Source organism: Pseudophryne corroboree, chromosome 5 (genome assembly GCF_028390025.1).
Source record: "Pseudophryne corroboree isolate aPseCor3 chromosome 5, aPseCor3.hap2, whole genome shotgun sequence".
Classification (NCBI taxonomy): domain Eukaryota; kingdom Metazoa; phylum Chordata; class Amphibia; order Anura; family Myobatrachidae; genus Pseudophryne; species Pseudophryne corroboree.
Window position 1 is genome coordinate 147,053,454 of NC_086448.1, and position 25,674 is coordinate 147,079,127.

General features: G+C 45.2%; 1 protein-coding gene across 3 annotated transcripts in view; it reads left to right on the forward strand.

The window, feature by feature from the left end:
• DNAH11 (dynein axonemal heavy chain 11) overlaps positions 1 to 25,674 on the forward strand; it is a 561,376-nt gene that overhangs the window by 441,632 nt on the left and 94,070 nt on the right. For all 3 annotated transcript variants that reach the window (XM_063921780.1, XM_063921778.1, XM_063921781.1), the window contains 3 exons: positions 15,951 to 16,184; positions 17,464 to 17,610; positions 21,435 to 21,548. In XM_063921780.1, coding sequence (XP_063777850.1) covers positions 15,951 to 16,184; positions 17,464 to 17,610; positions 21,435 to 21,548 — 495 coding nt within the window. The remainder of the gene's footprint in view (positions 1 to 15,950; positions 16,185 to 17,463; positions 17,611 to 21,434; positions 21,549 to 25,674) is intronic.

Sequence of the window (25,674 nt, forward strand, 5' to 3'; positions counted from 1 at the left end):
AGATGATATCTTAATATTTTCCAAAGACCTAGAATCCCATCGTATTCAAGTCAAGGAAGTATTGACTCGTCTGAGAAAGAATCGCCTATACTGTAAATTGGAAAAATGTACCTTCGAGGTAACATCCATTCCATTCTTGGGGTTCATCGTTTCCGGATCCGAGCTTCAGATGGATCCTGCCAAAGTTCAAGCTATTCGCGACTGGTCAGCTCCCTCGACCCTCAAAGGGTTTCAACGCTTCCTTGGCTTCGCCAGTTTCTACTGGAAATGTATTAAGGGTTACTCCACCTTGGTCGCACCCATCACAGCATTGATGCGCAAAGGAGCGGATCCTTCGAATTGGCCTCCCGAAGCTATTAAAGCCTTTCTTGGTTTGAAACAAGCCTTTATGTCCGCTCCCATTCTTCGTCAACCAGATCTTAATCGTCCCTTTCTCATTGACGTGGATGCATCCTCAGAGGCAGTTGGGGCCGTTTTATTAAGTTCACGAGGACAAGAAGATCCATCCATGCAGTTTTTTTCTTGAAGATTCTTGCCTGCGGAGCGAAATTATGCCATCGGGGAGCAGGAATTGCTTGCCATCAAGTTAGCATTCGAAGAATGGAGATATATTTTAGAGGGAGTACAACATCCCATCACAGTATACACGGGACATAAACATCTCCTTTATCTTCAAACGGCTCAATATCTTAACCCTCAGCAAGCAAGGTGGGCTCTCTTTTTCACCCAGTTTAACTTCAAACTCACTTATCGCCCAGGGTCCTTGAACAAGAAAACTGATGCTCTCTCCCGGTCCTTCAATTCCTCTGAGTCCAATGATCTGATAAGTAAGCAAGCAATCGTAAATCCAACATCCTTAACAACTGGAATCACTTCAGCTTTTGTACCCCCGCCTGGAAAGACATTTATCGCACTAAAACTCCGGAAACGGCTATTAACTTGGGCTCATGCATCATCTTTTATGGGTCATCCTGGGGTCCTCAGGACTCTTGAATTCATTCAACGGTCCTATTGGTGGCCGCGTCCAGGAATTTATAGCTGCTTGTCCTAAATGCGCCCAACACAAAAGTCCCAAGGGTTCGCCACCCGGTTTACTGCATACGTTATCCATTCCCAAGAGACCGTGGACCCATATCTCAATGGATTTCATAACTGATTTACCTCCGTCGAAGGAAAGAAACACCATCTGGGTGGTGGTAGATCGATTTTCAAAAATGGCGCATTTCATTCCTCTAAAGGGACTGCCCACAGCTCCAGTGCTTGCCAAATTGTTCATCTCCGAGATCTTCAGGCTGCATGGTCTTCCTTTAGAAATTGTGTCGGATCGGGGCACGCAGTTTGTGGCAAAATTTTGGAAAGCACTTTGCTGCTCTCTGGGCATCAAATTGAATCATTCTTCAGCATATCATCCTCAGTCGGATGGACAAACAGAACGAGTAAATCAAGATCTCGAAACCTTTCATCGATTATATATTTCCTATTCACAAGATGATTGCTTGTACTTTCTTCCAGTTGCAGAATTCAACCATAATAATCTCTTCCACTCATCTTCTAAGTCCACACCGTTCTATGTTAATTTTGGTTTCTACCTGCGAGTACCAGAATTTCAACCTTTTCTAGCATAGGCAGTACCAGCAGCAGACTTAGCTCTCAAGCAGCTTTCTAAGATTTGGACACAAGTACGCAAGTCTTTAGTTAAAACTTCCATACGTTATAAATCCTTCGCAGATAGACAGCGAAAGGCAGTGCCCAGTTACAAGGTGGGGGACCAAGTCTGGATATCTACTCGCAACCTCAAATTTAAAGTACCTTCCATGAAGTTTGCGCCCAGCTATATTGGTCCTTTTCCTATAGAGAGAGTGCTTAATCCTGTGGCTTATAAAATCAAACTGCCGTCATCCTTCAAGATACTGCATGCTTTTCACATATCAGTTTTGAAGCCTTTAATCCTCAAGAAATTTCGTGCAGCCTTCCCGAAACCTCCTAAGATCCGCAATTTGCAAGAAGAAGAATTTAAGGTTAAGGAAATTCTAGATTCTCGTCGTCGGTATGGACGTCTTCAATATCTTCTCGACTGGAAAGGGTATGGACCAGAAGAGAGGTCTTGGGTTTTCGCTGAGGATGTTGATACAAAATTTCCACTCCAAAAATCCTAACAAAGTTCAAAGGTGTTCGGAGTCCACCCTCAAAGGAGGGTACTGTCATGCGGTGTGCTCTTACCGCCGCGGGTCCCGGTATTTGGGCGCTTCCGGTGCGGTGGCCTGCGGTGCTCATGGCCGTGTGGGGATGTGGCACGGTCGGCGGCGGGGGTGATGGCTTCCTGGAGCCAGAGGGGAGGACTTAGTGGCCGCAGCTTCCAAGTGTGTCTGTGATGCAGGGGGCGGCCATTTTGGAGACCAGGAGCAGCACCAATGAGCTGGATGGGTGAATACAGCCAATCTTGTGTCCCTGCTGCCTATAAATAGGCTGGGACTGTGGTATTCTATGCCAGTGCTTTGTTGCAGTTTCTCAGTACCCTAGCTCTGTGCTCCTGCAGCTTTGTCTGTGCATCTCTTATAATTGGTCCTACCATTCTCACTGAGTTTCAGCCAGCTCTCGCTGCATTACGCTCGCCAGCTCACGGTTAACCGCTCCCTCTCCGGTGTCCGCAAGTTCAGCGGGATTCCCGAGGCGGTTCACCAGCTGCAGTGTGTACCTTTCATTCACGTCTTCGCATCATCCAAAACAGTCTTCACAGTTCTTCATTCACGTCTTCGCGTCATCCAGCAAACAGTCTCCACAGTTCTTCATTCACGTCTTCGCATCATCCAGCAGTCTCCACAGTTCTTCATTCACGTCTTTGCATCATCCAGCAAACTGTCTTCACAGTTCTTCATTCATGTCTTCGCATCATCCAGCAAACATTATTCACAGTTCTTCATTCACGTCTTCACATCATCCAGCAGTCTCCACAGTTCTTCATTCACGTCTTCGCATCATCCAGCAAACGGTCTTCACAGTTCTTCATTCACGTCTTCGCATCATCCAGCAAACAGTATTCACAGTTCTTCATTCATGTCTTCACATCATCCAACAAACAGTCTTCCTAGCCCTTCTGCCACATCTTCGTACCACCTAAAGCTTATTCTTCACAATACTCCTGTTTTGGCCTCGTATCACTCAGTGGACATTCTCTACAGTTTCCAACCCAGAACTGGTCAGTCCCAGTATCCCTACAGTTTAATTCTGCTCTGTTACTGTTAATAAATATATGAAAAGGAACTACCTTCGTCCTCCCTGTTTCCTGCATTCCAGAGCTCTTGCTCCTTCGGTTGGTCTGAGTCCAACAGATTCACAAAAACAGTTTGTCGTGACATCCCGTTTTGTGCCTGATTTTAACCACAGAGGTGCCTAATCCTAACCTCCGTCCCCGCTGCCTAAACCTAACCCTCCCTCCCCTGCAGCCTAACCACCCCCAGGGGTGCCTAACCCTAACCCGCTCTATCCATGGCCTAACCCTAACCTCTCCCCACCCGCAGTCTGAATCTAACCCCGCCGTGAGCTATAGGTAATGGGAGGGGTACAATACTTACGTATACCTGCCTATACTTGCCAAAGGTCAACTGCTGTGTAGACTAAGAGGATAAGATAAAAAATATTGTTAGTAGAGAGACAAACTGCAAACAGTGGTGTGGTTGTGTAGAGAGAAAATCTCTTTATGCAAATATTTTAGGCATTTTCCATGTCCTTAATAGTTACAGTAACATAAGGACAGTTAACCCAAAGGGCCTATTGTTTTTATACAATACACACATTGGGGGGGATAAGTTCTTTCTTATAGTAATTAGTGGGTACCTTCAGAAAAGAAATTTGACCAGTACATAATAAATGCTATAAATTGCTAACATTTAGGGGTCAATCCAATTAGGTACAAGTTGCCATTGCTGCGACGTTTCAACACTGGCAACGGCACCCAAACTCGCCACTTTGTGGGCAAATAGGGCTGTGGGCACTTTTGAGCGACTTTGGGATATTGGAAAGTGCGTAAGACAAACTTGCACCTAATAAAAATTGACCCCTTAGTTGTTAAATGCGATAACATAGTAAAATAATATGGTGTAATTGTGGGCCTAATTCAGTTGTGGTTGTTAACACGATCGTTGCTGCAATCTTTTTCCATTTGCAATTGCATCGCAGTCCACTCTGAGTGAGTCTAAGTAGTCGTAGGCTGAGCAAGTCTCCTGGACACAGAGGGCTCTCCAGCAGATACACAGGTCGCAATGGGTAATTTATACACGTGCACGGAAAGGTGGTTGAACAGAACTGACACGCCTGTGTACAGTTAGCCACCCCATTTACCACCCCAAATGCTGACTTCCTGTCAGTTACTTTTACCCCTTTCACATCTCCAATGCCGGATTACACCCGGGAATTGGAAACAGGTCGTTCCCCGGTGGGATCCAGCATTGGAGACTCTGCTACCCCTTTCGCTGGCTGTCCAACCTGGCAATATGCCAGGTCGGTTGCCATAGCGGCAGGGGGCGGAGCTGGCAGCAGGGGTGGAGGCTGCGCTGGGAGATGAGCTTATCTCCGCGCCGCCTCTCCCTATACTGTGAATGGCTATTGGGTCGCATCGACCCGGCAACCCGTTCACACTGCGTCTGACCCGGTATTCACCCCGGAAATAACCCTTCTTATTACCGAGGTTGAATTACAGGGTCAGATGACCCGGGAATTCTCCAAGGCCCCTTTCACATCACACACTGTCCCGTGTTATTGTATATTGCTGGGTCGATACCGGGTTATTTTTGCGACTTGAAAGGGGTATTTGCGATGGGATTCTCTATGTGAGCTTGATCGCATCTTGTGTGCAGCGCAGCCTACACGCATGCGCAGTGGAAAAGCATTGAGCCACTTGCATTCAACAGCATCTTTGCATCCGCATCTGGATCAGGCCCCATGTCCGGTAAGGAAAAGGACTCTAGGAAAAAGGGCTATGTCACCTTTATTATATGCAAAGATAGGGAAATAGTCACTTGTTATTACTGCTCTATTTTACATAATTTATATCATATTGTTCCATTTCATCATTTGGTTATTCTATGGGGGAGATGTATTAAGCCCTGCAGAGTGATAAAGTGGATGGAGATAAAGTACCAGCCAATCAGCTCCTAGCTGCCAAGTTACAGGCTGTGTTTGAAAAATGACAAATTGTAACTGATTGGTTGTTAGTTATTCTTTCTCCACTTTATCACTCTTCCAGGCTTAGTATATCTGCCCCCAGTTCATTGATAAAAAAGTCATCCATTCCACTATCTCAAGAGGAGCGGATTATCCAGTTTTGATATTAGGGGAAAGGAACAGAGAAAAAGAGTACTACTACTGTGGGCATTATGTGTATAAGTGGCACTACTACTGTGCGCATCATGTGTATAAGGGGAATTACTACTGTTGACATTATGTATATAAGGAGCACTACTGTGGGCATAATATGTATAAGCAGCACTACTGCTGCAGGCATTATTTGTAAGGGACATTGCTACCGTGGTCACGATGTGTATAATGGGCACTACTGTGTAGCGTAACATGACTAGGGGGCGCTACTGTGTGACATAATGTGAAAAAGGGACACTACTATGTGGCGTACTATGAATCAGGGGCACTACATGTGGTGTAATTTGAATAAGATTGTGCTATTATGTGGAGTAATTTGAATTGCGAGTACTATTGTGTGGCCATGCCCCTTTTTTCAGGCAGCTTGCTGTCACTTTAGAAAGTATGGGAGGGCTCAAATTTATTGTTTGCAGGGGGGCGCCGAACACCCTAGCACCGCCCCTGCCCCCATACCATCTTTGTCCTATACTGAGCTGCCCCCTTCTGCATGTTTTGTATTGTCCACTCTCCCCCACCATAGTCTCTGTTTTGTACTGTGCTCTCAATTCCCCCCACCACACACACACAATTACCCAAGTATGGTAACTTACCTCCTGCATGTTATCCTCCAGTCCTTACTGCCTCTGCGACCCCTCCCGTCGTCTTCAACTGACATTTTGCAGATCTCTTTGCCGGTCACCCGACACTCTGCAAATCTCTTTGCCAGATGATGATCTAAACAACCAGAATTTCTTGGTCAGACATACTACAGACATACATTTTGTTGTGTACTTTCAATTTTATTCATTTCCAATTTATCTATATTATTATTATTATTATTATTATTATTATTATTATTATTATTATTATTATTGTCCTTTATTGATATCTATTTTATTGACTGTTTTCATCTAAAACCAAGATCCTGTCTCAGAGACCCAAGTCATCTGCTCCAGATTTTATCTTCCCTAGTGTTAGGACCATGTTAGTATCATACAATACCCACAGTGTGCAGGTTACAGTCCTAATGATAGAGCTACTGTAACTATCATTTATATTACAAATTAAATTATGTGTATAAGGGACACTACTACTGTAGGTGTATAAGGGGCACTACTGCTGTGTGCATTATGTGTAAGGGCCACTACTGTGGGCATTATGGGTATAATGTTTACTACTACTGTGGGCATTATGTGTAAGGTACACTACTACTGTGGGTATTATGTGTATAAGAGGCACTACTGTGGACTTTATAAGAGGGCACTACTATGGGCATTGTGTATAAAGCATTATGTATAAAGGGCACTACTGTGTAGCATTAGGTGTACAAGGGCCACTACTACTGTGGACATTGGCCCTCATTCCGAGTTGATCGGTCGCAAGGCGAATTTAGCAGAGTTACACACGCTAAGCCGCCGCCTACTGGGAGTGAATCTTAGCTTCTTAAAATTGCGACCGATGTATTCGCAATATTGCGATTACTAACTACTTAGCAGTTTCAGAGTAGCTTCAGACTTACTCTGCCTGTGCGATCAGTTCAGTGCTTGTCGTTCCTGTTTGACGTCACAAACACACCCAGCGTTCGCCCAGGCACTCCCACCGTTTCTCCGGCCACTCCTGCGTTTTTTCCGGAAACGGTAGCGTTTTCAGCCACACGCCCCTGAAACGCCGTGTTTCCGCCCAGTAACACCCATTTCCTGTCAATCACATTACGATCGCCGGAGCGATGAAAAAGCCGTGAGTAAAATTACTTTCTACATAGCAAAGTTACTTGGCGCAGTCGCAGTGCGAACATTGCGCATGCGTACTAAGCGGATTTTCATTGCGATGCGATGAAAAATACCGAGCGAACAACTCGGAATGAGGGCCATTATGTGTATATGGGGCAGCACTACTGTGGACATTATGTGTATATGGGGCAGCACTACTGTGTGCATTATGTATATATGGGGCACCACTACTATGGGCATTATGTACATAAGGGGCACTACTACTGTGGGAATTATGTGTATAGGGGGCATTATGCGTGTAAGCGGCACTACTACTGTGGGCATTATGTGTATCAGTGGTGCATTATGTGTATCAGTGGGCATTATTTGTATGGGGCATTACTACTGTGGGCATTATGTGTGTAATGGGCACTACTGTGTAGCATAATGTGACTAGGGGTGCTCCTGTGTGACGTACTATGAATCAGGGGCACTACGTGCGGTGTAATGTGACTAAGATTGTGCTTTTGTGTGTCGTAATTTAAATTGGGAGTACTATTGTGTGGCCACGCTCCGACTTTGTGAGAGAACACCCGTTCTTCACGAAGCTCCCTGTCACTTTACAAAGTAAGGGAGGGCTCAAATTTATAGTTTGAAAGGGGACGCCAATCACCTTAGCACTGCTCCTGCCCGTCCCACACCATCTGTATGTCCTATACTGAGCTGCCACCTTCAGCATGTTTTGTATTGTCCGCTCTCCCCCACCTTACTGTAGTCTCTGTTTTGTACTGTGCTCTAAATACCCCCCACCACACACAATTACACAAGTATGGTAACTTACCTCCTGCATGTTATCCTCCAGTCCTTGCTGCCTCTGCGACCCTTCCCGTCGTCTTCAACTGACACTTTGCAGATCTCTTTGCCGGTCACCCGACACTCTGCAAATCTCTTTGCCAGAACTTTGCCAGATGATGAAAAAACACAAAAGACTATCCTTAAGCATAGTACTAGTTTAAGTACAACAACATGTCTATGAGTCTACCACTTTTCCAATTTTCCTTAAACCAAACATGCTTTAAAATGTGTCAATTTGCCATTTATCTATTTTATTTACTTTTTCAACCCAAAGCAAGATCCTTCCTCATTGAGACTTACCTGAATCCCCTGTATGTGTGCTTATCCTCCATACCGCCCTCTTTATTTCTGTAACGCTACATTTTTATTCCTAAATATGTCATTCCTTCCTGAACTTCTTCTATTTATGTGTCCTTGTACCTGTATTCCCTGTTCTGTCTATCTTGTCTTGCCTTTCAGCTGACTATACTGCACTCTGTCTTCCTTACCTTCCTCCATCATACCCTGCTATATAGGACTCACCTCCTCCTACCTGTCTTCCTGCATGGAAACTGGAAACTTCAGCAGCTGTAGATAGAATGTTACAGGATGAAGCATTGTGATGTCTCAGGCTAGTGATGTCACGGGCTAGGTGTGTGATGTCACAGTAACCAGAAGCAAAGCTACCAAGTTACAGCTATCTTACATATACTGTTTATACATCAATTATAACTGGATTTACATGAATTTCTAGTTTAAAAAAAATTAGACTAGTGTAGAAAGTGAAGTATAAGGCAGTGTTGTACAGAGTGCCTCAATATATAGGTAAAGGGAAAATATAAGTAAAAGGAAAGTGTGTGTGTGTATGTATATATATATATATATATATATATATATACATACATACATACATATATATATATATATATATATATATATATATATATATATATATATATATATATATATACAGGGGGGCAGTTGGGAGGCTCCTTAATCGCTGCTCTGCTGTAGAGCTGTGTGCTCGGCCCACAGCGCATAGGCACTTGCCCTATTTTAGGTATGGATGGAGGGGGGGTGCACCAATGATCTTTCTGGCAGAGGGCACCAAAATATCTAGTTACAGCCCTGCTACATTGTACAGCGTTCCAGTGACGTGCGGTGAGCTCAGTGGCTGGGGAGGCACTGGCAGCTAACCCCACACCCCCATAGAGGGGGGAAAAAGTGTAGTCCCCCACACATCACTAAAACCTGGAATTCCTCGGAAAGTGGGGACCCCAAAAAATAAAAATAGGGTCCCACCTCCAGAGCAACAACCAGGCAGTGCTATGCCCCACACCCCTGGTGGCGGTGGGTGCGGGGGTTCATTGTTTGTTAATATTGTTCTTTACAGGTGGCCTACAGGTCCCAGCAGGCCTGCCCCAGCATGCTGGCACTTGGAGAACCACAAGTGCCAGCATGCCCGGACATAAAGGGCCCGCTGGCACCTGTAGTCTGCCTGTAAAGAAAATATTAAAATAAAACACCACACCGTCTAAAAAAAAAAAAAGTTTTTTAGTCAGGGTCTTCACCTGGGGACAGCGGTCTTTAAGCTCTTTTTCATGGCCGCCGCCTTCCCCGGGCTTCCGGCGTCTTCACTTGGGGGACCGCTGCCTCCCCAGGGCTTCCGGCGTCTTCCTCCGCGTCTTCACTTGGTAGGTGGCGGCCTTTAAGCTCTTTTGCATGGGCGCCGCCTTCCCAGGGCTTCCGGCGTCTTCACCTGGTGGGAGGCGGCTGTTAAGCTCTTTTGCATAGCCACCACCCATCCAGGACTTCCACGGCATCTTCTTTCTTCAGGAGCTCTTCACTGCTCCTCATCCGCTGTCGGACTGACGCCGCTGCATCGCGCTGACTTATATAAGTCAGCTGGAGGGGGCGGGGCGATGATGCAGCGATCCGTGATTGGCTTGCGGCAACCATCTTGAATTTCAAAAATGACAATGAGGCACCATTTTTTAAACTGGTACCGCTCTACTGCCAAACTCTGCAGAATGGCAGGCAGGATCCCTGCCTGCCGCTAATACTCTCACCTCCACCGCGTCCCTCCGCCCGCACCTCCGCATCATCCCACCGCCACAGACGCCCGCACCTCTGCCGCGCCCACACAGTGATGACAGCGGATCCAGTGACGGATCCGCTGGCCAATCACTGTGGCCTCACTGACAGTGTTGTGCTTTCATGGGTTGAAAGCACGTCCCTGTATGAAAGCGGCACTTCTAATGGTGCCGCTTTCCTATGTATTTCCAATGGGCTTTTACTGCCCATGGCTTGGCCCCGCCCACCCCCCGCTCACACACCTTTCCCATTGACAGCGGGAGGCACCACGATCGGTGCCTCCCATCCACATTTAAACAGTAATAATGATTAGATTAATACAAAGAAGATACTTATGACTCATAAGTATCTTCTTTGTATTATTTAAATCATTAATGACAGGGGAGGCACTACCTCCCCTGACTGCACGTCCCTGCAGTGTTCTGTAGTGCCATATCCATCCGCTGCTATTCAGCACTGTACTGTAGTTTTCATTAGTGGAACAATCGCCACCCAGTGGTGAATCTGTGTATTGCATTCTGTGGATCTTCTTGTGCTTTATCACGCCTTACTTCTCCTACCTGCGCTATTTGTATGGTGCGACTAGGACACCTGTGCGACCAGGACACCTGTATGGCGCAGTAGCAGCAACGACAAGCGTGGCTACATCTGTACATACTGTATGTAGTCCTGTGCTTTACTTGCAGCAAACTTGCTCCTTCTTATAGCACAGCATTATACTATTCATTCATATAATAAAAGTAGTGTAGCAGTACCTAGGGTAAGTGAGGATCCACCCCCAAGGCCCTATGATTCTGATTCCTCACTCCCATTGGTCTCCTTCCATCCCTCACTGTTCTAGCACCTCCCCTTCGCTCATATCTACTCGTAATCATTGTAATATGTCATACAGGACGTTTCTGACATCAGAGCAGTGATTTTGTATTAACCCATTGCATCACTAAATGATGTTCTCACTTATTTATGCCTAAGTCTTATAGTATATAGTAATCAACTTAAATTGAAAGTATTATAGGAATAATGGGCTAATTCAGACCTGATCGCTGCTGTGCGTTTTCGCACAGCGGGCGATCAGGTCCAAACTGCGCATGCATATGTACCGCAATGCGCAGACGCGTTTACGGGTACAAAGTGGATCGCTGCTCAGTGATGGGTTTGTGCGACGGCTCCGTTTGCACTGGTGATCGTAAGAAGATTGACAGGAAGAAGGCGTTTGTGGGTGTCAACTGACCGTTTTCAGGGAGTGTCTGGAACAATTCCGGTCCCGAACAGGCTGATGTGATCGCAGCGGCTGAATAAGTCCTGGGCTGCGCAGAGACTGCACAAAATCTGTTTGTACAGCTCTGCTACACATGCGTCCACACGCTTGCAAAGCTAAAATCCACTCCCCCTGTAGGCGGCGAATATCTGATCGCAGCGCTGCAAAAATCACTGGATAGCGAACAGGTCTGAATTAGGCCCTAAGACAGTTAGTATACACATGGCTACACATCAACAACAACTATTCATTCTAATACAGATACTAAACTGGAATCGAGCAGGTTCTAAAGTTTTCCCAGACTTAAAATTGTGAAAAATATAACAATTTAACAACCTCATTAAACACTCAAATACCATTTACTAATACGTCTGGAGCTAGAACAAATATTGACAAGTATTTTGGTAAATTATGTGTAACTTTCGCCAGACTAGGTGTACCTAATTTAATTTGTATTAATTGATTTCCAAGCTTCGTTGATTAATTGTAGAGGGTTACTCATGTAAAGAAAGCTATAAATAATTGTTACATTGATGAAGTTGTGAGTTCATAGAATTAAATTCATTTACAAATCACTGAAGACATAATGGATGCTGGAGGAATAATACCGTGTTCCAAGTGTATTTAAAATGACTTCCCAATATAATAGTTTGTTTTACACTAATACCGCTTTCACACCGCTAAAGCCGAGTTGCACCCGGGGTTTGTACACGGACCCTTCCCGGGTGCGATTCAGCGAGCCCCTTTTCAGACAGGTGGCCCGGCCTATCTTATTGCCAGGTTGGTGACGTCAACGCTGACGTGTCCGGAGATGAGATGATCTCCAAGCGCCGCCTCTTCTAATGGTGTGAACGAGTGCTGGGTCGCATCGACCCGTCTTACCTGTTTACACGGGACAGTGAGCCGTGTTCAGCCCTGCTCGCTACCAGAGTTGAAAAGCTGGGTGGCTCGACCCGGATTATTTCAACTGACCCCTTTCAAACTATGCCGCAACCCGGGTTGCTGCTCGCTCACGTGCAATAAAACTGGGTTATTGTTGGCTGTCTGAAAGGGGTAATACTGGGCAGAATAGCCCACAAGTCCGTTTTTGGGGATGAATTTGCTAATTTTCGCACTGGGCATGCTCCATAGTCAGGGTTCCAGAATTGTACACAACTTGTGGGAGTAACTGTGCTGCGACAGCATGGCCGCATGTAAGATAAGCGCGTGTAGATAGAATTTCAGGCTATTCAGAGGTGACCATACGCAGGTATCCGTCTGATTACAGGTACAGGGCTGGTGCAGAACCGCACAGAAATGGAATGTTACGGGCAGTGCGGTCACATAGCACCGTGCAACTCTGCATACATTAAATATTCTAATCTATTTCCATATCCGCATCTGTGGCTGATTTGCCTGTAACTCTGAATCTGGACCACGGTATTGTGCAGATTAGCAGCCTGGATTATATCATTCATTACAGTTTATGCATGTAAGGAGTCATCATATAATGAACTTTGTCATGTTTCTCAAACCATTCCTGGACAATATTTGCACTGTGTCCGGGCGCATTATCCTGCTGAAAGAGTCCACTGTGATCAGGGAATACTGATGCCATAAAGGGGTGTACTTGGTCTGCAACAACGCTTAGGTAGGTGCTACGTGTCAGAGTAACATCCACATGAATGCCAAGACCCAAGGTTTCCATCAGAACATTGGGGGTCATTCCAACCCGCTCGCTGCAGTTTCTCGCAGTGATCAGGTCGGAACTGCGCATGCACCGGCGCCGCAGTGCGCCGGCGCATGCCAGCCATCGTTGCCTAGCGATTGCCTCTGAGGCAGAGACGGTCGCTGGGCGCTAAGCCACCATTTAGGGGATGCAGGCGTGGCCGGGACACTGGGGGCCGGGCACCGGCGGCTGCGGGCCGGGAAGCGACGAGTAGCTCCCGGCCAGCACGCTAAAGCTGCGCTGGCCGGGAGCTACTCTTGAAGTGCAAAGGCATCGCCGCTGTGCGATGCCTTTGCACTTCTGCAGGGTGGGGGGCGGCACTGACATGCGGGGCAGACTAGCCCTCTGCTGGGCGTCCCCCCGCATGTCAGTGGGAGTGATCGTAGCTGTGCTGAATTTAGCACAGCTATGATGAACTCGGAATGACCCCCATTGCCCAGAGACTCACACTGCCTCCACCGTCTTACCTTCTTCCCATAGAGCATCCTGGTGCCATTTCTTCCCCTGGTAAACAACTCGTATGCATCTGGCCGTCCACATGATGTAAAAAAAAACGTGATTCATCAGATCAGGCCACTTTCCATTGCTCCGTGGTCCAGTTCTGTCACTAACATGCCCATTGTAGGTGCTTTCAGCAATGGACAGTGGTCAGCATGGGCACTCTGACTGGTCTGTGGCTAAGCTGTGATGCACTTTGTGTTCTGATACCTTTCTGAAGTGGGATCAGACCACAGAAGAGCTTAGCCTTTCAATATTTGACAAGCCACAGTTTTTTCTTTGCTGTTGTCCTGGTGATTGACAAACTTCATGGTCATATACACTGGCCCAGCATACAGGTTTTAAAAGGACGCGTTTCCCTCACCGTGTAAGAAGCATTCCTTACATGCATAGTGGACTTCAGTAGTTTTTTCATCTACACAGCTTTATCATGAGTATCTATGTGAGAAGCCCTTGTGCTCCTCATAGGGATCATTGATCTTTATTAAAAGTGCTGCTGCAGTTCCAGCCTTTCTGTTCAGCAGCAGATGAATGGAACACAGCTGAACGAAGAAGAAAAGTGCGCTAACAAACATGCTCACATACTCTTACATGTTTCACCATGTTGTATGTTTAAAGTAATTGATCTTTCATGTTTTCCTGTGTTCTGTATTTCATCTGGTTTATGCTATATATCCCCTGTCTTTGGGGTATAAGGGTCTATTTAGTAAGACTTGGAGAGAGATAAAAAGTACACAGCCAATCAGCTCCTAACTGCCATGTTACAGACTGCGTTTGAAAAATGTCAGGAGCTGGTTTGGTTGGTACTCTATAGGGCCGTATTCACGGCCCGATTTGGGGAGAGATGTGTGCTGAGCGTGCGGGGTGAGGTGAGGGGGCGCTCATTTCACCCAGCGGGTGAAATGAGTGACCTGCTAGATTGAGTCTGCATGCAGGCCAATCTAGCACCAGCGATAGCGATGCACGGGGCCGCGCATCGCTATCGCTGTGAGGGGTACACATGGAGTGATCACTGCTTAAACTCTAAGCAATCTAGTGAGATTGCTTAGATTGTAAGCAGCGATCGCTCCGTGAGTACCCCCCTTATCTCCGTCCATTTTATCTCTCTCTAAGGCTAGTAAATAGACCCCATAGTTACTAAAGTGTGGGTTTTTAAAAATGGATTTGTTGCCCATAGCAACCAATCAGATTCTAGTTATTATCTTCTAAAAGGTGCTAAATAATTTATAAGTAGAATCTGATTGGTTGCTGTAGGCAACATCTCCACTTCTAAAAAAAAACTGTACTTCAGTATATATACCCCTTCTTCTGTATTTCCACTTCTTTGTCTTTGGCCTATTCTCTTCTCCCTCTATGGGGGTCATTCCGAGTTGATCGCTAGCTGTTTTCGGTTGCTGCGCAGCAATCAGGCAAAAAATTGGCACTCTGCGTATGCGCGTCGTACTATTACAACGAACGATGTAGTTTCACACAAGGTCTAGCGAAGCTTTTCCGTCGTACTGCTAGCCGCAGAGTGATTGACATGAAGTGGGCGTTTCTGGGTGTCAAGTGTCCGTTTTCAGGAAATGTTCGTAAAAACGCAGCCGTGGTTGGGTGAACGCAAGGCATGTTCATGACGTCAAAACAGGAACTAAACAGTATGAAGTGATCGCAAGCGCTGAGTAGGTCTGAAGCTACTCTGAAACTGCACAAAATTATTTTGTAGCCGCTCTGCGATCCTTTCGTTCGCACTTCTGCTAAGCTATAATACACTCCCAGTGGGTGGCGGCATAGCGTTTGCACGGCTGCTTTAAACTGCTAGCGAGCGATCAACTCGGAATGAGGGCCTATATCTCTATCCTCACAGTGCCCATGAGCTATTTTGACCTTCATAACCACATGTACTCTGATGACACTTAAATGTATCTCTCTTCCCCTGACTTCTCTGTCTGTCCTCTCCCGTATAACTAACCATCTGTTGGAAGTCTGTAGACTTTCTTAAACTGAACATCTCTAAAACAGAGGTTTTAGTGACCATTCCTAGAGTAAAAGGTGTAGGAAACAAGTGTAACTTTGGAACTCTGAGTATGGGTGACTGCCGGGTGTCGGGATTCGTGGCGCCGGTATACTGAGCGCCGGGATCCCAACAGCCGGCATACTGAATACCACCCCTGAGTATGTGTGGCCATATGAGACACTGCCAGTAACTCTGTACTCACAGCCCCTTAGGGCTGTGTACTAAAATATGGCAGTCTGGGGTGAGATTGGCGCAAGATGGGCACAAGATAAAGTTCCATTGCATTGACAGTTAAATGCATAAACCACAATGTGTGAATAATGACGTGAAAGTAAATAAGCATTTAATGTTACAATATTTACACTTACAGCTACAAGCATTATAAAAAAAATCCACTAGCATGCATTATTTCATGTATATTAAGGAGGGGATCTCACAGGCTTTTAAGTATAGTTTATTTTTGTTTGCATTTTCTATAATTATTTTGTGCTTCTGTTGCAGTCAGATGTCAAGGAGTCCATCAGCCAATTTATGGCATATGTTCACACCAGCGTCAATGAGATCAGTACAAAATACTATCAGAATGAGAAGCGGTATAATTATACCACACCAAAGAGTTTCCTGGAGCAAATAACATTGTACAAAAACCTACTGGACAGAAAAAGGAAGGAGTTATCTCAGAAAATGGAGCATCTACAGAATGGGCTGCAGAAGCTGAAAACCACAGCGTCGCAGGTACACGTTACACAATCATTACTGCTTTCTAGCCGAGGATAATCATGTACATCCAGCAGTAATCATGGCCGGCTGGCAGATAACATATATGTAGTACTAGATTTCTAGATAAATTTAGGACGCCTAGTGGGGAGAGAATTGGCAGAGTGTCATTTATTTTATTTTTTCTCACAGTTAATGCTGTGGGTATGGAGAGGGTTGGGGGAAGTGGCCCGTTAACTATACTACTCTCTTTAAAATGCTGTTCTAGCAAAATTAATAATTAGCAGTCAAATTATGGATGTATACATCTAGTCTCAATACGCCAATCAGTTGTGAGATGCTCGGTACGAGTGAGCCGCCAGGTCCCATGCACCTTGCTAGTGTCGAGCGAAATAGCATCTAAGTCGCAACGCGATGCAACTAGGACACACAATGAGACTGCGCTGATTAATTGATGCATGACACTTGTATATTGTGTGTGACTGAGTCTGTACAGTATATGGAGCAGAACAGAACTTGTAGTGGAAAACTGCAGCTTCTACATTGTAGCACTTTGTATACAGATTCAGAGACTTGGTCACACACGGATATACATGTGTCATACATCAGATTAGTCAGCACAGGCTCCTGGTGCGTCCTAACTGTATCGGCAAAAAAGACAGCCAACACTAGCAGAGTCTTGTGATCTGGCGTGCCGAGAGGGATGTATGAGGACACATCTGTATCTCAAAAAGTGATAGGACTCTTGTATACTTGTATCATTACAGACAACCAGTTCATGCAGATTCAGAGTGAATATGTTTTGTTTTACTATCCCTTTAATTATCCTTATGTGGCTACTTCACGTCCTGGAACACCTGAGCAGGATAATGATTTCCTTTTAAACTATTATTATTATTAACCATTTCAAATTGGCTTCAGAATCATCTTCTCACTGGAATCTTCTCTTTACCGGTGGTTTGCTGCACAACAGGTCTCCATGACAGCAGCATTTTTTAGAGCAGCCCAGTTGCAGCAGATCAGGGTCTGTAGAGACTTATAGATTGCAGTGGCTGCACAGCCACACCAGCGGCAAGGTTGCCAGGGACATAATGTCCGGGATTAGGTCACCTCTAGACTCAAATGAGATTTTCTGATTCCTGGACTGTCCAGAGTAAAGTTCAGGGGCGCTATTCCGATAAATAGAGAAAAACAACAACTTGCTGATTTGTGAGGAAGGGCCCAAAAAGGTCTGAACACCAAAAAGCCTAATGCTAAAAAGAGATTTGTTCTGCAAATGTTTCCTTTTCTCCTGCAGGTAGAAGACCTAAAAGCCAAACTTGCTTCTCAGGAGGCAGAACTGAAGCAGAGAAACCAGGATGCTGAAGCTCTGATTGCTAAAATAGGGCTTCAGACGGAGAAAGTGAGTCAGGAAAAGGCCATTGCCGACGCCGAGGAGCAGAAGGTTAGTCTAGTGCAATCATTTCCATTGCTGGGAAACCTTTTATTTCCAATAAGTCGCCCTCCATGGAATAATACACCCTTCACCTGCAACCTGAAGCTCCATTCCTCACTGTGACATATTCTTGCCCTATCCTACTATCACAAGCTGCATGGCCCTGATGTGCTTCTCTTTCCCGCACCTATACCATCATCCTCTCCCCATTGCTAATGACAACACCAAACCTTTGGGTGTAGCCGGCACTCCCCTTGTGCGTCTTACAACAGCATATGCTGCAATGTTTATTCAGCTTATTGTGGCCCTCATTCCGAGTCGTTCGCTCGGTAATTTTCATCGCATCGCAGTGAAATTCCGCTTAGTACGCATGCGCAATATTCGCACTGCGACTGCGCCAAGTAATTTAACAATGAAGATAGTATTTTTACTCACGGCTTTTTCTTCGCTCCGGCGATCGTAGTGTGATTGACAGGAAATGGGTGTTACTGGGCGGAAACACGGCGTTTTATGGGCGTGTGGGAAAAAACGCTACAGTTTCCGGAAAAAACGCAGGAGTGGCCGGAGAAACGGGGGAGTGTCTGGGCGAACGCTGGGTGTGTTTGTGACGTCAAACCAGGAACGACAAGCACTGAACTGATCGCAGATGCCGAGTAAGTCTGAAGCTACTCTGAAACTGCTAAGTAGTTTGTAATCGCAATATTGCGATTACATCGTTCGCAATTTTAAGAAGCTAAGATTCACTCCCAGTAGGCGGCGGCTTAGCGTGTGTAACTCTGCTAAAATCGCCTTGCGAGCGATCAACTCGGAATGAGGGCCTGTATCCCATGTTCTGCAGTGTTTTGTACTGTAGTGTCCACACTTTTCTAGTAATGTTTGCACTTCTTCTGTTTCTGTACTTTGTAAGGGGCTGCAGACCCTTGAGGCGCCATGTAAATAAAGGATAATCATTCTCTGCTTTAGTATAAAGAAGTAAATGCTGAGAAGCCACATTCACGCCATGTCTTCCTCTGCACACTGCATTGAAGACATGACGTACATGCAGCACAACCAATCGGAGGAGGAGCGCAGTGTTAGTGCGATCTGCCCCATACACTCATCCCTCCTTGCACTGCTTGCCCCTTCTGTTCAAATATTTTTAGAAGTGAAGGATGGCTAAGTGACATGTCATGAGCATGTGTGGAAGTTGAGGGTTATGTGAGTGGGATGTGCGAAGTGGATTGTGGGAAAGCTGAGCGGAAATTAAGTGGTATGGAGGGAGACCCAAACTGCATGCAAAGGGCATGTTGGAGCAATTTAAGGCACAGGTTGCAGAGTGCATGTAGGCAGGGCTATCTTAACGTATAGGCAGACTGGGCAGCTGCCCAAGTCCTCACATTTCAAGGGGCCTCCGAGCAAGAGTGGGTGGTGTTCACGCCATTAGAGCGGCGATGCAGCATTCTCTCCTGCCTCCCAGATGCAGTCAGACAGTGAATGGCTGTCATCATGCTGATTGGTGAATGGCTGACAGCCATTTAATGTATGGAAGCATGTGAGAGACGACGTGGGACTGCAGGAGGGGCATGTTATGATATTTCTTTAATTAGTTCCCCGTTACTGGGTTTGTAGAGTCCTCAGTGCATTGCTTTGCCTAGAGAATACCTGAGATGTATGAGTATCATGTAATATATTTGGGGCATGTGGTGACATTTTGGATGAGTGATGTGAACGTGCAAAGGTATTGGGGTATTTATTGTTACATTCTTGAAATCAAGAGAAATACTATGTGTCCCTTTTTGAAGGTTCGAGGGCTATCAATTCTGCCTTTAAAATATGTCTTCTTGCCCATCACTGTAGTAGACACTGGCATATTTGCAGCAATCCATCACAACCAGCCATCACTGATTGCCCCTTACACCATATTAAGTCTCCACAGTAATGACCCAACACCATATTATGCCCCCAGAGTTATGCCTATATCACCATATTATTCCCGCATATTAATGCCCTTGTCATCATATTGTGCCCCACACAGTAATTATAACAATACATGCTCGTTGTCAGGGGTTCTGCTCATTGTCCGGGATCCCCCCTCCCCCACTCCCGCTGTTTTACTTTGAGGCAGGCAGGCACAAAGTATTGAAAATGTCCATCCCAAAATGGACGCCACCTCAGAGGAGACAGTTATTAAATGTACTAGAGGCGCCTCCTTTAGTATCTTTGTAAACTGTCTCCTGTGAGGCGGCGGACATTTTGGAAGGGGCATTTTCAATACATTGCCGCAGACAGACTGGGACGGCCTTGGCAGTGGACGGCGGCATGAGCAGGCTGGGCCCTTTCTTCTCTGTCAATATATGCTGGGCTCGGGACAGCTGTGCCCCCAGCACCCCCCCTGATGGCAGCCATGCCCATAACTTGTACCCCAATTTCCATCATTTTGCACTTATTCACCACAAAAATGACATGTTATTATTGGCCAATTAAAAATAATTAAAAACGTCTATGTGCTTAATTACTCAATCAGGGGGGTGTACCAGGGGTTTTGAACCAAATCCCGACATTTTTAACTTAAAATATGTATTTTCTTAAAATTTATCACCTGCTCAGAAGTGGTGAATTGAAATTTGCTGTAAAATTACCGCAAATCAGTTTTTCTGAGATAATTGAAAAGGTGCATTTTGCAATTCACTGTAAATTTGCGTTTTTTACCGTGAAAATGCATTTTCGTGCCTAATTGAATTTGCCCCTTAGACTCATGAAATGAAGCAAATAGTATAAATGCTGCTGCATGATCCCTTCTCTGGTTGGGCTTGGATGACTGATGATAATGGTCCAAATTGTTATATTTGCATTTTGTTCAGTTTTCTTTATATGTAACTAGGTGACTTTGTGTGACTTGGATACTTATTATCTGCACTTTGCTGTCCATTTATTATAATGATTGTGTGAATTGTGTAGTGAGTCTTTGCTCCTCAGTTGTCCTCGCTGAGAATCCAAACCTCCTGTTATCATATTCCTGACACATCTGCTCCTCTTGTTTTTTACCAGGCACATTTTACATGTGCCCTTAGACGCCCATTACAGTACAGTATGTATGTCCAACTCTGAATGAGTACCCAGGTATAAGTAAGCGCAATGAGCATACCCTGCCCCGGGATAGCTCTAAAAAGATAGAGAAATGGTTCTGTCGGCTGCAACCTAGAATCCAGGATGTAGTTATGTGACCGGCAGTCAAGAGACCGCCGGTCACAACACCTCCCCCTACATCCCGACCTCTGGGAATCCCGACAGTCGGCATGCCGACTAGCAGGGACTATTCACACTCGTATACGACACCCATAGAGTGGGAATAGAATTCCATGCCGGTCACGCATACCCAACCCCTAGAAACCATTGTACAGACATTCCTAATAGTTGTTTTTTTTATGTTGATTGTATTTTTGATATCCAGTATAATTTCATGGACGTAATCTCGGTGCAGTGTGCACAGTGAGCAGACAGCGAAACTAATGTCTGGGTCTGGAAAACTGATAAACGTATTACAGAGGTTCCCAAACGCGGTCCTCAAGGCACCCCAACAGTCCAGGTTTTAGGTATATCCATGGCTCAGCACAGATGGTTAAATCAAAATTGACTGAAGTGCTAATTATGTCACCTGTGGCCAAGCATGAATACATTTAAAACCAGGACCGTTGGGGTGCCTGGAGGACCGTGTTTGGGAACCTCTGACATATTATATTTTATAAATAAATGTTATAAATATATAATATATATAATAAATATTTTTTGCAATATTGGGAACAACAGTCAATGATGTAGAGAGAACAGGACTCATGGTCTGCTTTCACGTTTAGGTTGCATCAATACAATTAGAGGTGTCTGCAAAACAGAAGGAATGTGAGGACGACCTACAGAAAGCGGAACCAGCACTAGTTGCAGCTACAGCTGCTCTGAACACCCTTACAAAGGTAAATCACAGCACAACGCTTGGCAGGGATTCCATCAGAAATTGTGGGGCCCGGGACTGATAAAAGAAACAGGTGTTAACTCCCCCCCCCCTCCAAAAATAAATAATAATAATAATAATAATTCTGCCGCACTGCTCCACCCCTATGTGATGTCATACATTGTGATATTACATATAGGTGGAGTGCTGCGGACCTACAGGAATGGTTCACAGAGAGCTGATGCGTGGTTGAAGGCTTGTTTTAAGAAGTCCTCCCTGTGCATCAGCCGTCTGTTGTTTCACAGCCTGGTGCAGCTCTCCAGATATTAGTGGTAGGAGCTAGGGACGAGACCTCCTCTTTGTAAGGGCACGGAACACCAAACCCCCCCCCCCCCCCCTGATGGCTGCCCTGACGTTTGGCTCCAGTTAAACCTCTTTCGAAACTGGATTAGTGCTCCAGGACAAGTTACATTTAAGATGATGTTACCCTATACCTGACATTGGGGAACTGTTACTATTCTGCCGACCATCGCCAGCCGCAGATCAGCAATATTATTAATGAGTGCCTGGTCTACACAAATAGACCCCCAAGTCAGATATACTGTATGTATATACAATACGCACCACACAGTACCTCTTTACAACACCCCACTGATGGTTGGTATAACTTGTGTATTAGAAATAAACAGCATGGCTTTGCATCACAGTGGGAACTGTGATTTAACAATGTATGACAAGATAATGTATATGCGTTAAGGACGTCTAAGTAATGTTTTACAAGGATTCAATTGTGTCTTCCCATGCACAAACCTCTTTTCTTTTTCTCATCAGGGAGTCATCATTCATAGACCATTTCCTGTGCCACATACATAAAAAAGCTGCTACATTTTCTTGGCAATAAGCAAATTAAGGTTTTAGACTTTGTATCTATAGACCTTAAAAATGTCACAGCCCTATGTGGTTTGTTTTAAGCTTAATAAAACAAAGATAATGTTTTGGGATATATTTACAATGTATAAGAATAAAAGAAATCTGGAGTTATTATTATTATTATTATTACATTTTATTTATAGGGCGCCACAAGTGTTTCGCAGCGCCGTACAAAGGACAGTACAGGGAGACAAAACATAGCATAACAATAAATAACAAAAATGGAGTGCAGGTAACAAAGAGCAACACAATTCTCAAAACATAATACAGCTTAGATGTAGTAGCGAAGGAGTAATCATTGTACTACTTGGGGCTGGCGGCCATAGATAGAGATGAGCCTTTACCAGCAGGAGAGAAAGCAGGTAAAGATGGTCGCTGAGTGAAATGTGTCAAGAAGAGGGTTTAGACAAGAGGAAAGAGGGCCCTGCTCTGAAGAGCTAACAATCTAGTGGGGAGGGGCGACAGACAGATGACATGAGGTGCAAGCAGGTAAGCCTGATGGTGGTATGCGAGCAAAGCAGAGATGTCCAAGGCATGGGGCAGGGGGATGGAGGAGCAACCTAAGGACTAGGTTATGCATTGGAGGGGTACGCTTTGATGAATAGGTGGGTTTTCAATGCCCGTTTGAAGCTTTGCAAGGTCGGGGAGAGTCTAATGGAGCGGGGGAGCGCATTCCAATGAAGGGGTGCAGCACGGGCAAAATCCTGAACTCGTGCATGGGAAGCAGTGACCAAGGCAGAGGAGAGGCGACGGTCATCAGCCGACCGTAGTGGGCGGGAGGGAGTATGAAGGGAGAGGAGGTTGGAGAAGTAGGGAGCAGTGGAATTAGAGATGGCCTTGTATGTGAGGGTGAGGAGTTTGAAGAGGATTCTGTAGGGGAATGGGAGCCAGTGTAGATTTTGTTGAAGGGGAGTGGCAGAAGTGGTGCGGCGGGAGAGGAAGATGAGCCTAGCTGCAGAGTTGAGGACAGAGGACAGTTAAATTAACCCACTAAGCAGAGAGCAACAATAGCGTTTATTATTTAAAACAAAATGATGGACTCGTTGACCTATAATATACTGTATATTCCAATGAGAACACATTGGTTTTTATGTGGTAATCATCTGTGTTTGTGCATTTTGTTGGAATATCTCTTCTTGTTGACTACAGATGTACGGTAGCTAAAATCAAATACTCTATAAAGCTGGGCAGTTGTCCCGCCATCACATAGCCAACGCGCTACAGTTTATCCATTTGTAAATGGTAACGGTAGACACTATTACTAAAGCTTCTAAAACAAATTGTGGGTCTGTATGGAAGGGGAGGACTCTAATGAAGCAAATCGCGACATTTACACCCAGCTCTCCTCACAGACCTGCAATTTGCAGCATTTTACCACAAAGGGGAAATTATTGTTACTATAAAATGTATAACAGATATCTCTGGCGGGATGCGGTCAAGATCCCGCCGGACAGAATCCCGGCGGTCGGAATACCGACACCGGAATCCCAACCGGCACAATTCCGACATATTCTCCCTCTATGAGTGTCCACGACACCCAAAGAGGGAATTTTTTTTTAGTGGCATGGCCATCGCAGCAAGCCCACAAGGGGCTGCGTTGCGCTCGCCCCCCTGTCGGGATTGTGCTGGTCGAGATTCCGGAGTCGGTATTCCGACCGCCGGGATCTTGTCCAGCGGGATTTCGTACTGATCCCTCTCTGGCATTCTCTAACAATCAATAGCACCATTCCCGTCATTCTCTGTCTTGATAGCCATAGAGGGCTATTAATTAAGTGCTGAAAAGCTTAGCTCCAACTGCTATGTCTCAGGGTGGCATTAATGAGGGTTTTCCTTTGAGGAAAGCTTTCCTGAATCTCCTGTATGCTCCTTGCTTCCTTCATTCACTATACAGCAAACTCTTCATGGGTGGTTTCTTTTTGGAGGAACTGTTGCGACAGGAGTCCTTTGATAAGTTTGCATGAACTGTCATCTCTTGCCAATGAGAATACTGGCAAATTCTATATACTAAAAGGCTATTGTTGCTCCTCACCTCTATGGGGAAATTCAAGTGTTTTGCATGCCAGCAGCCACTAGTTGTCGCCCAGTGAAGCAGTTCAAGTGTTTCTACATTCAGGCATGCACAGCCGCCGACTCTGGCATTACCGTCATGTTGTTCCATCATTTTCACAGGCTGGCAACTAGTTGCCAATAATAGATTAACACACAATGCATCATAAATACTGTATGGACCATGGTCATTAACTAACTAACAAACAAACAAACAAACAAACAAACAAACAGACAGACAGACAAGCACACTGCAGAATAAGCTTTTGCTCCACAATTTGCCAAATAGAATTACAAGTGTATGGAACAGGATGAATTACAAGTGTATGGAACAGGATGAGGGCATGCGCAGAACACCAGAATTACACACAGGCCTAGGCACAGTGGGGGTAATTCCAAGTTGATCGCAGCAGGACATTTTTTAGCAATTGGGCAAAACCATGTGCACTGCAAGGGGGGCAGACATAAAATTTGCAGAGAGAGTTAGATTTGGGTGGGTCATATTGTTTCTGTGCAGGGTAAAACCTGGCTGCTTTATTTTTACACTGCAATTTAGATTGCAGATTGAACTCACCACACCCAAATCTAACTCTCTCTGCACATGTTAAATCTGCCTCCCCTGCAGTGCACATGGTTTTGCCCAACTGCTAAAAAATTTCCTGCTGCGATCAACTTGGAATTACCCCCAGTGTTTTATGGAGAGCGTTCTTTACTAAGGCAGAGATAAAAGCACTGATGTGCCTTTTTTAATGGGACTGAGGGATGTTAATAGGAGTTAAGTGTTGTCTGTATTACGGTGGTCACTAACACAGTGTGTAGTATGTGGAAGTTACTAATGCTGTCTGTATTTTATGGTGGTCACTAATACTGTGTATAGTTTATGGCAGTCACTAATGTGTGTAGTACATGGCAGTCACTAATGCTGTCTGTAGTATACGGTGGTCACTGATACTGTGTATAGTATATGGCGGTCTCTTACAGTGTCTTACACTGTCTACATATATCGGTCACTACTGTTGTCTGTATTATATGAGTATCACTAATGTTGTCTGTAGTATATGGCATTTGCTAATGCATTGTGTAGTATATGACGGTCTCCAATGCTGTATATAGTATACGGCGGTCACTAATGCTGTCTACAGTATATTATATGGCAATTACTAATGCGGTCA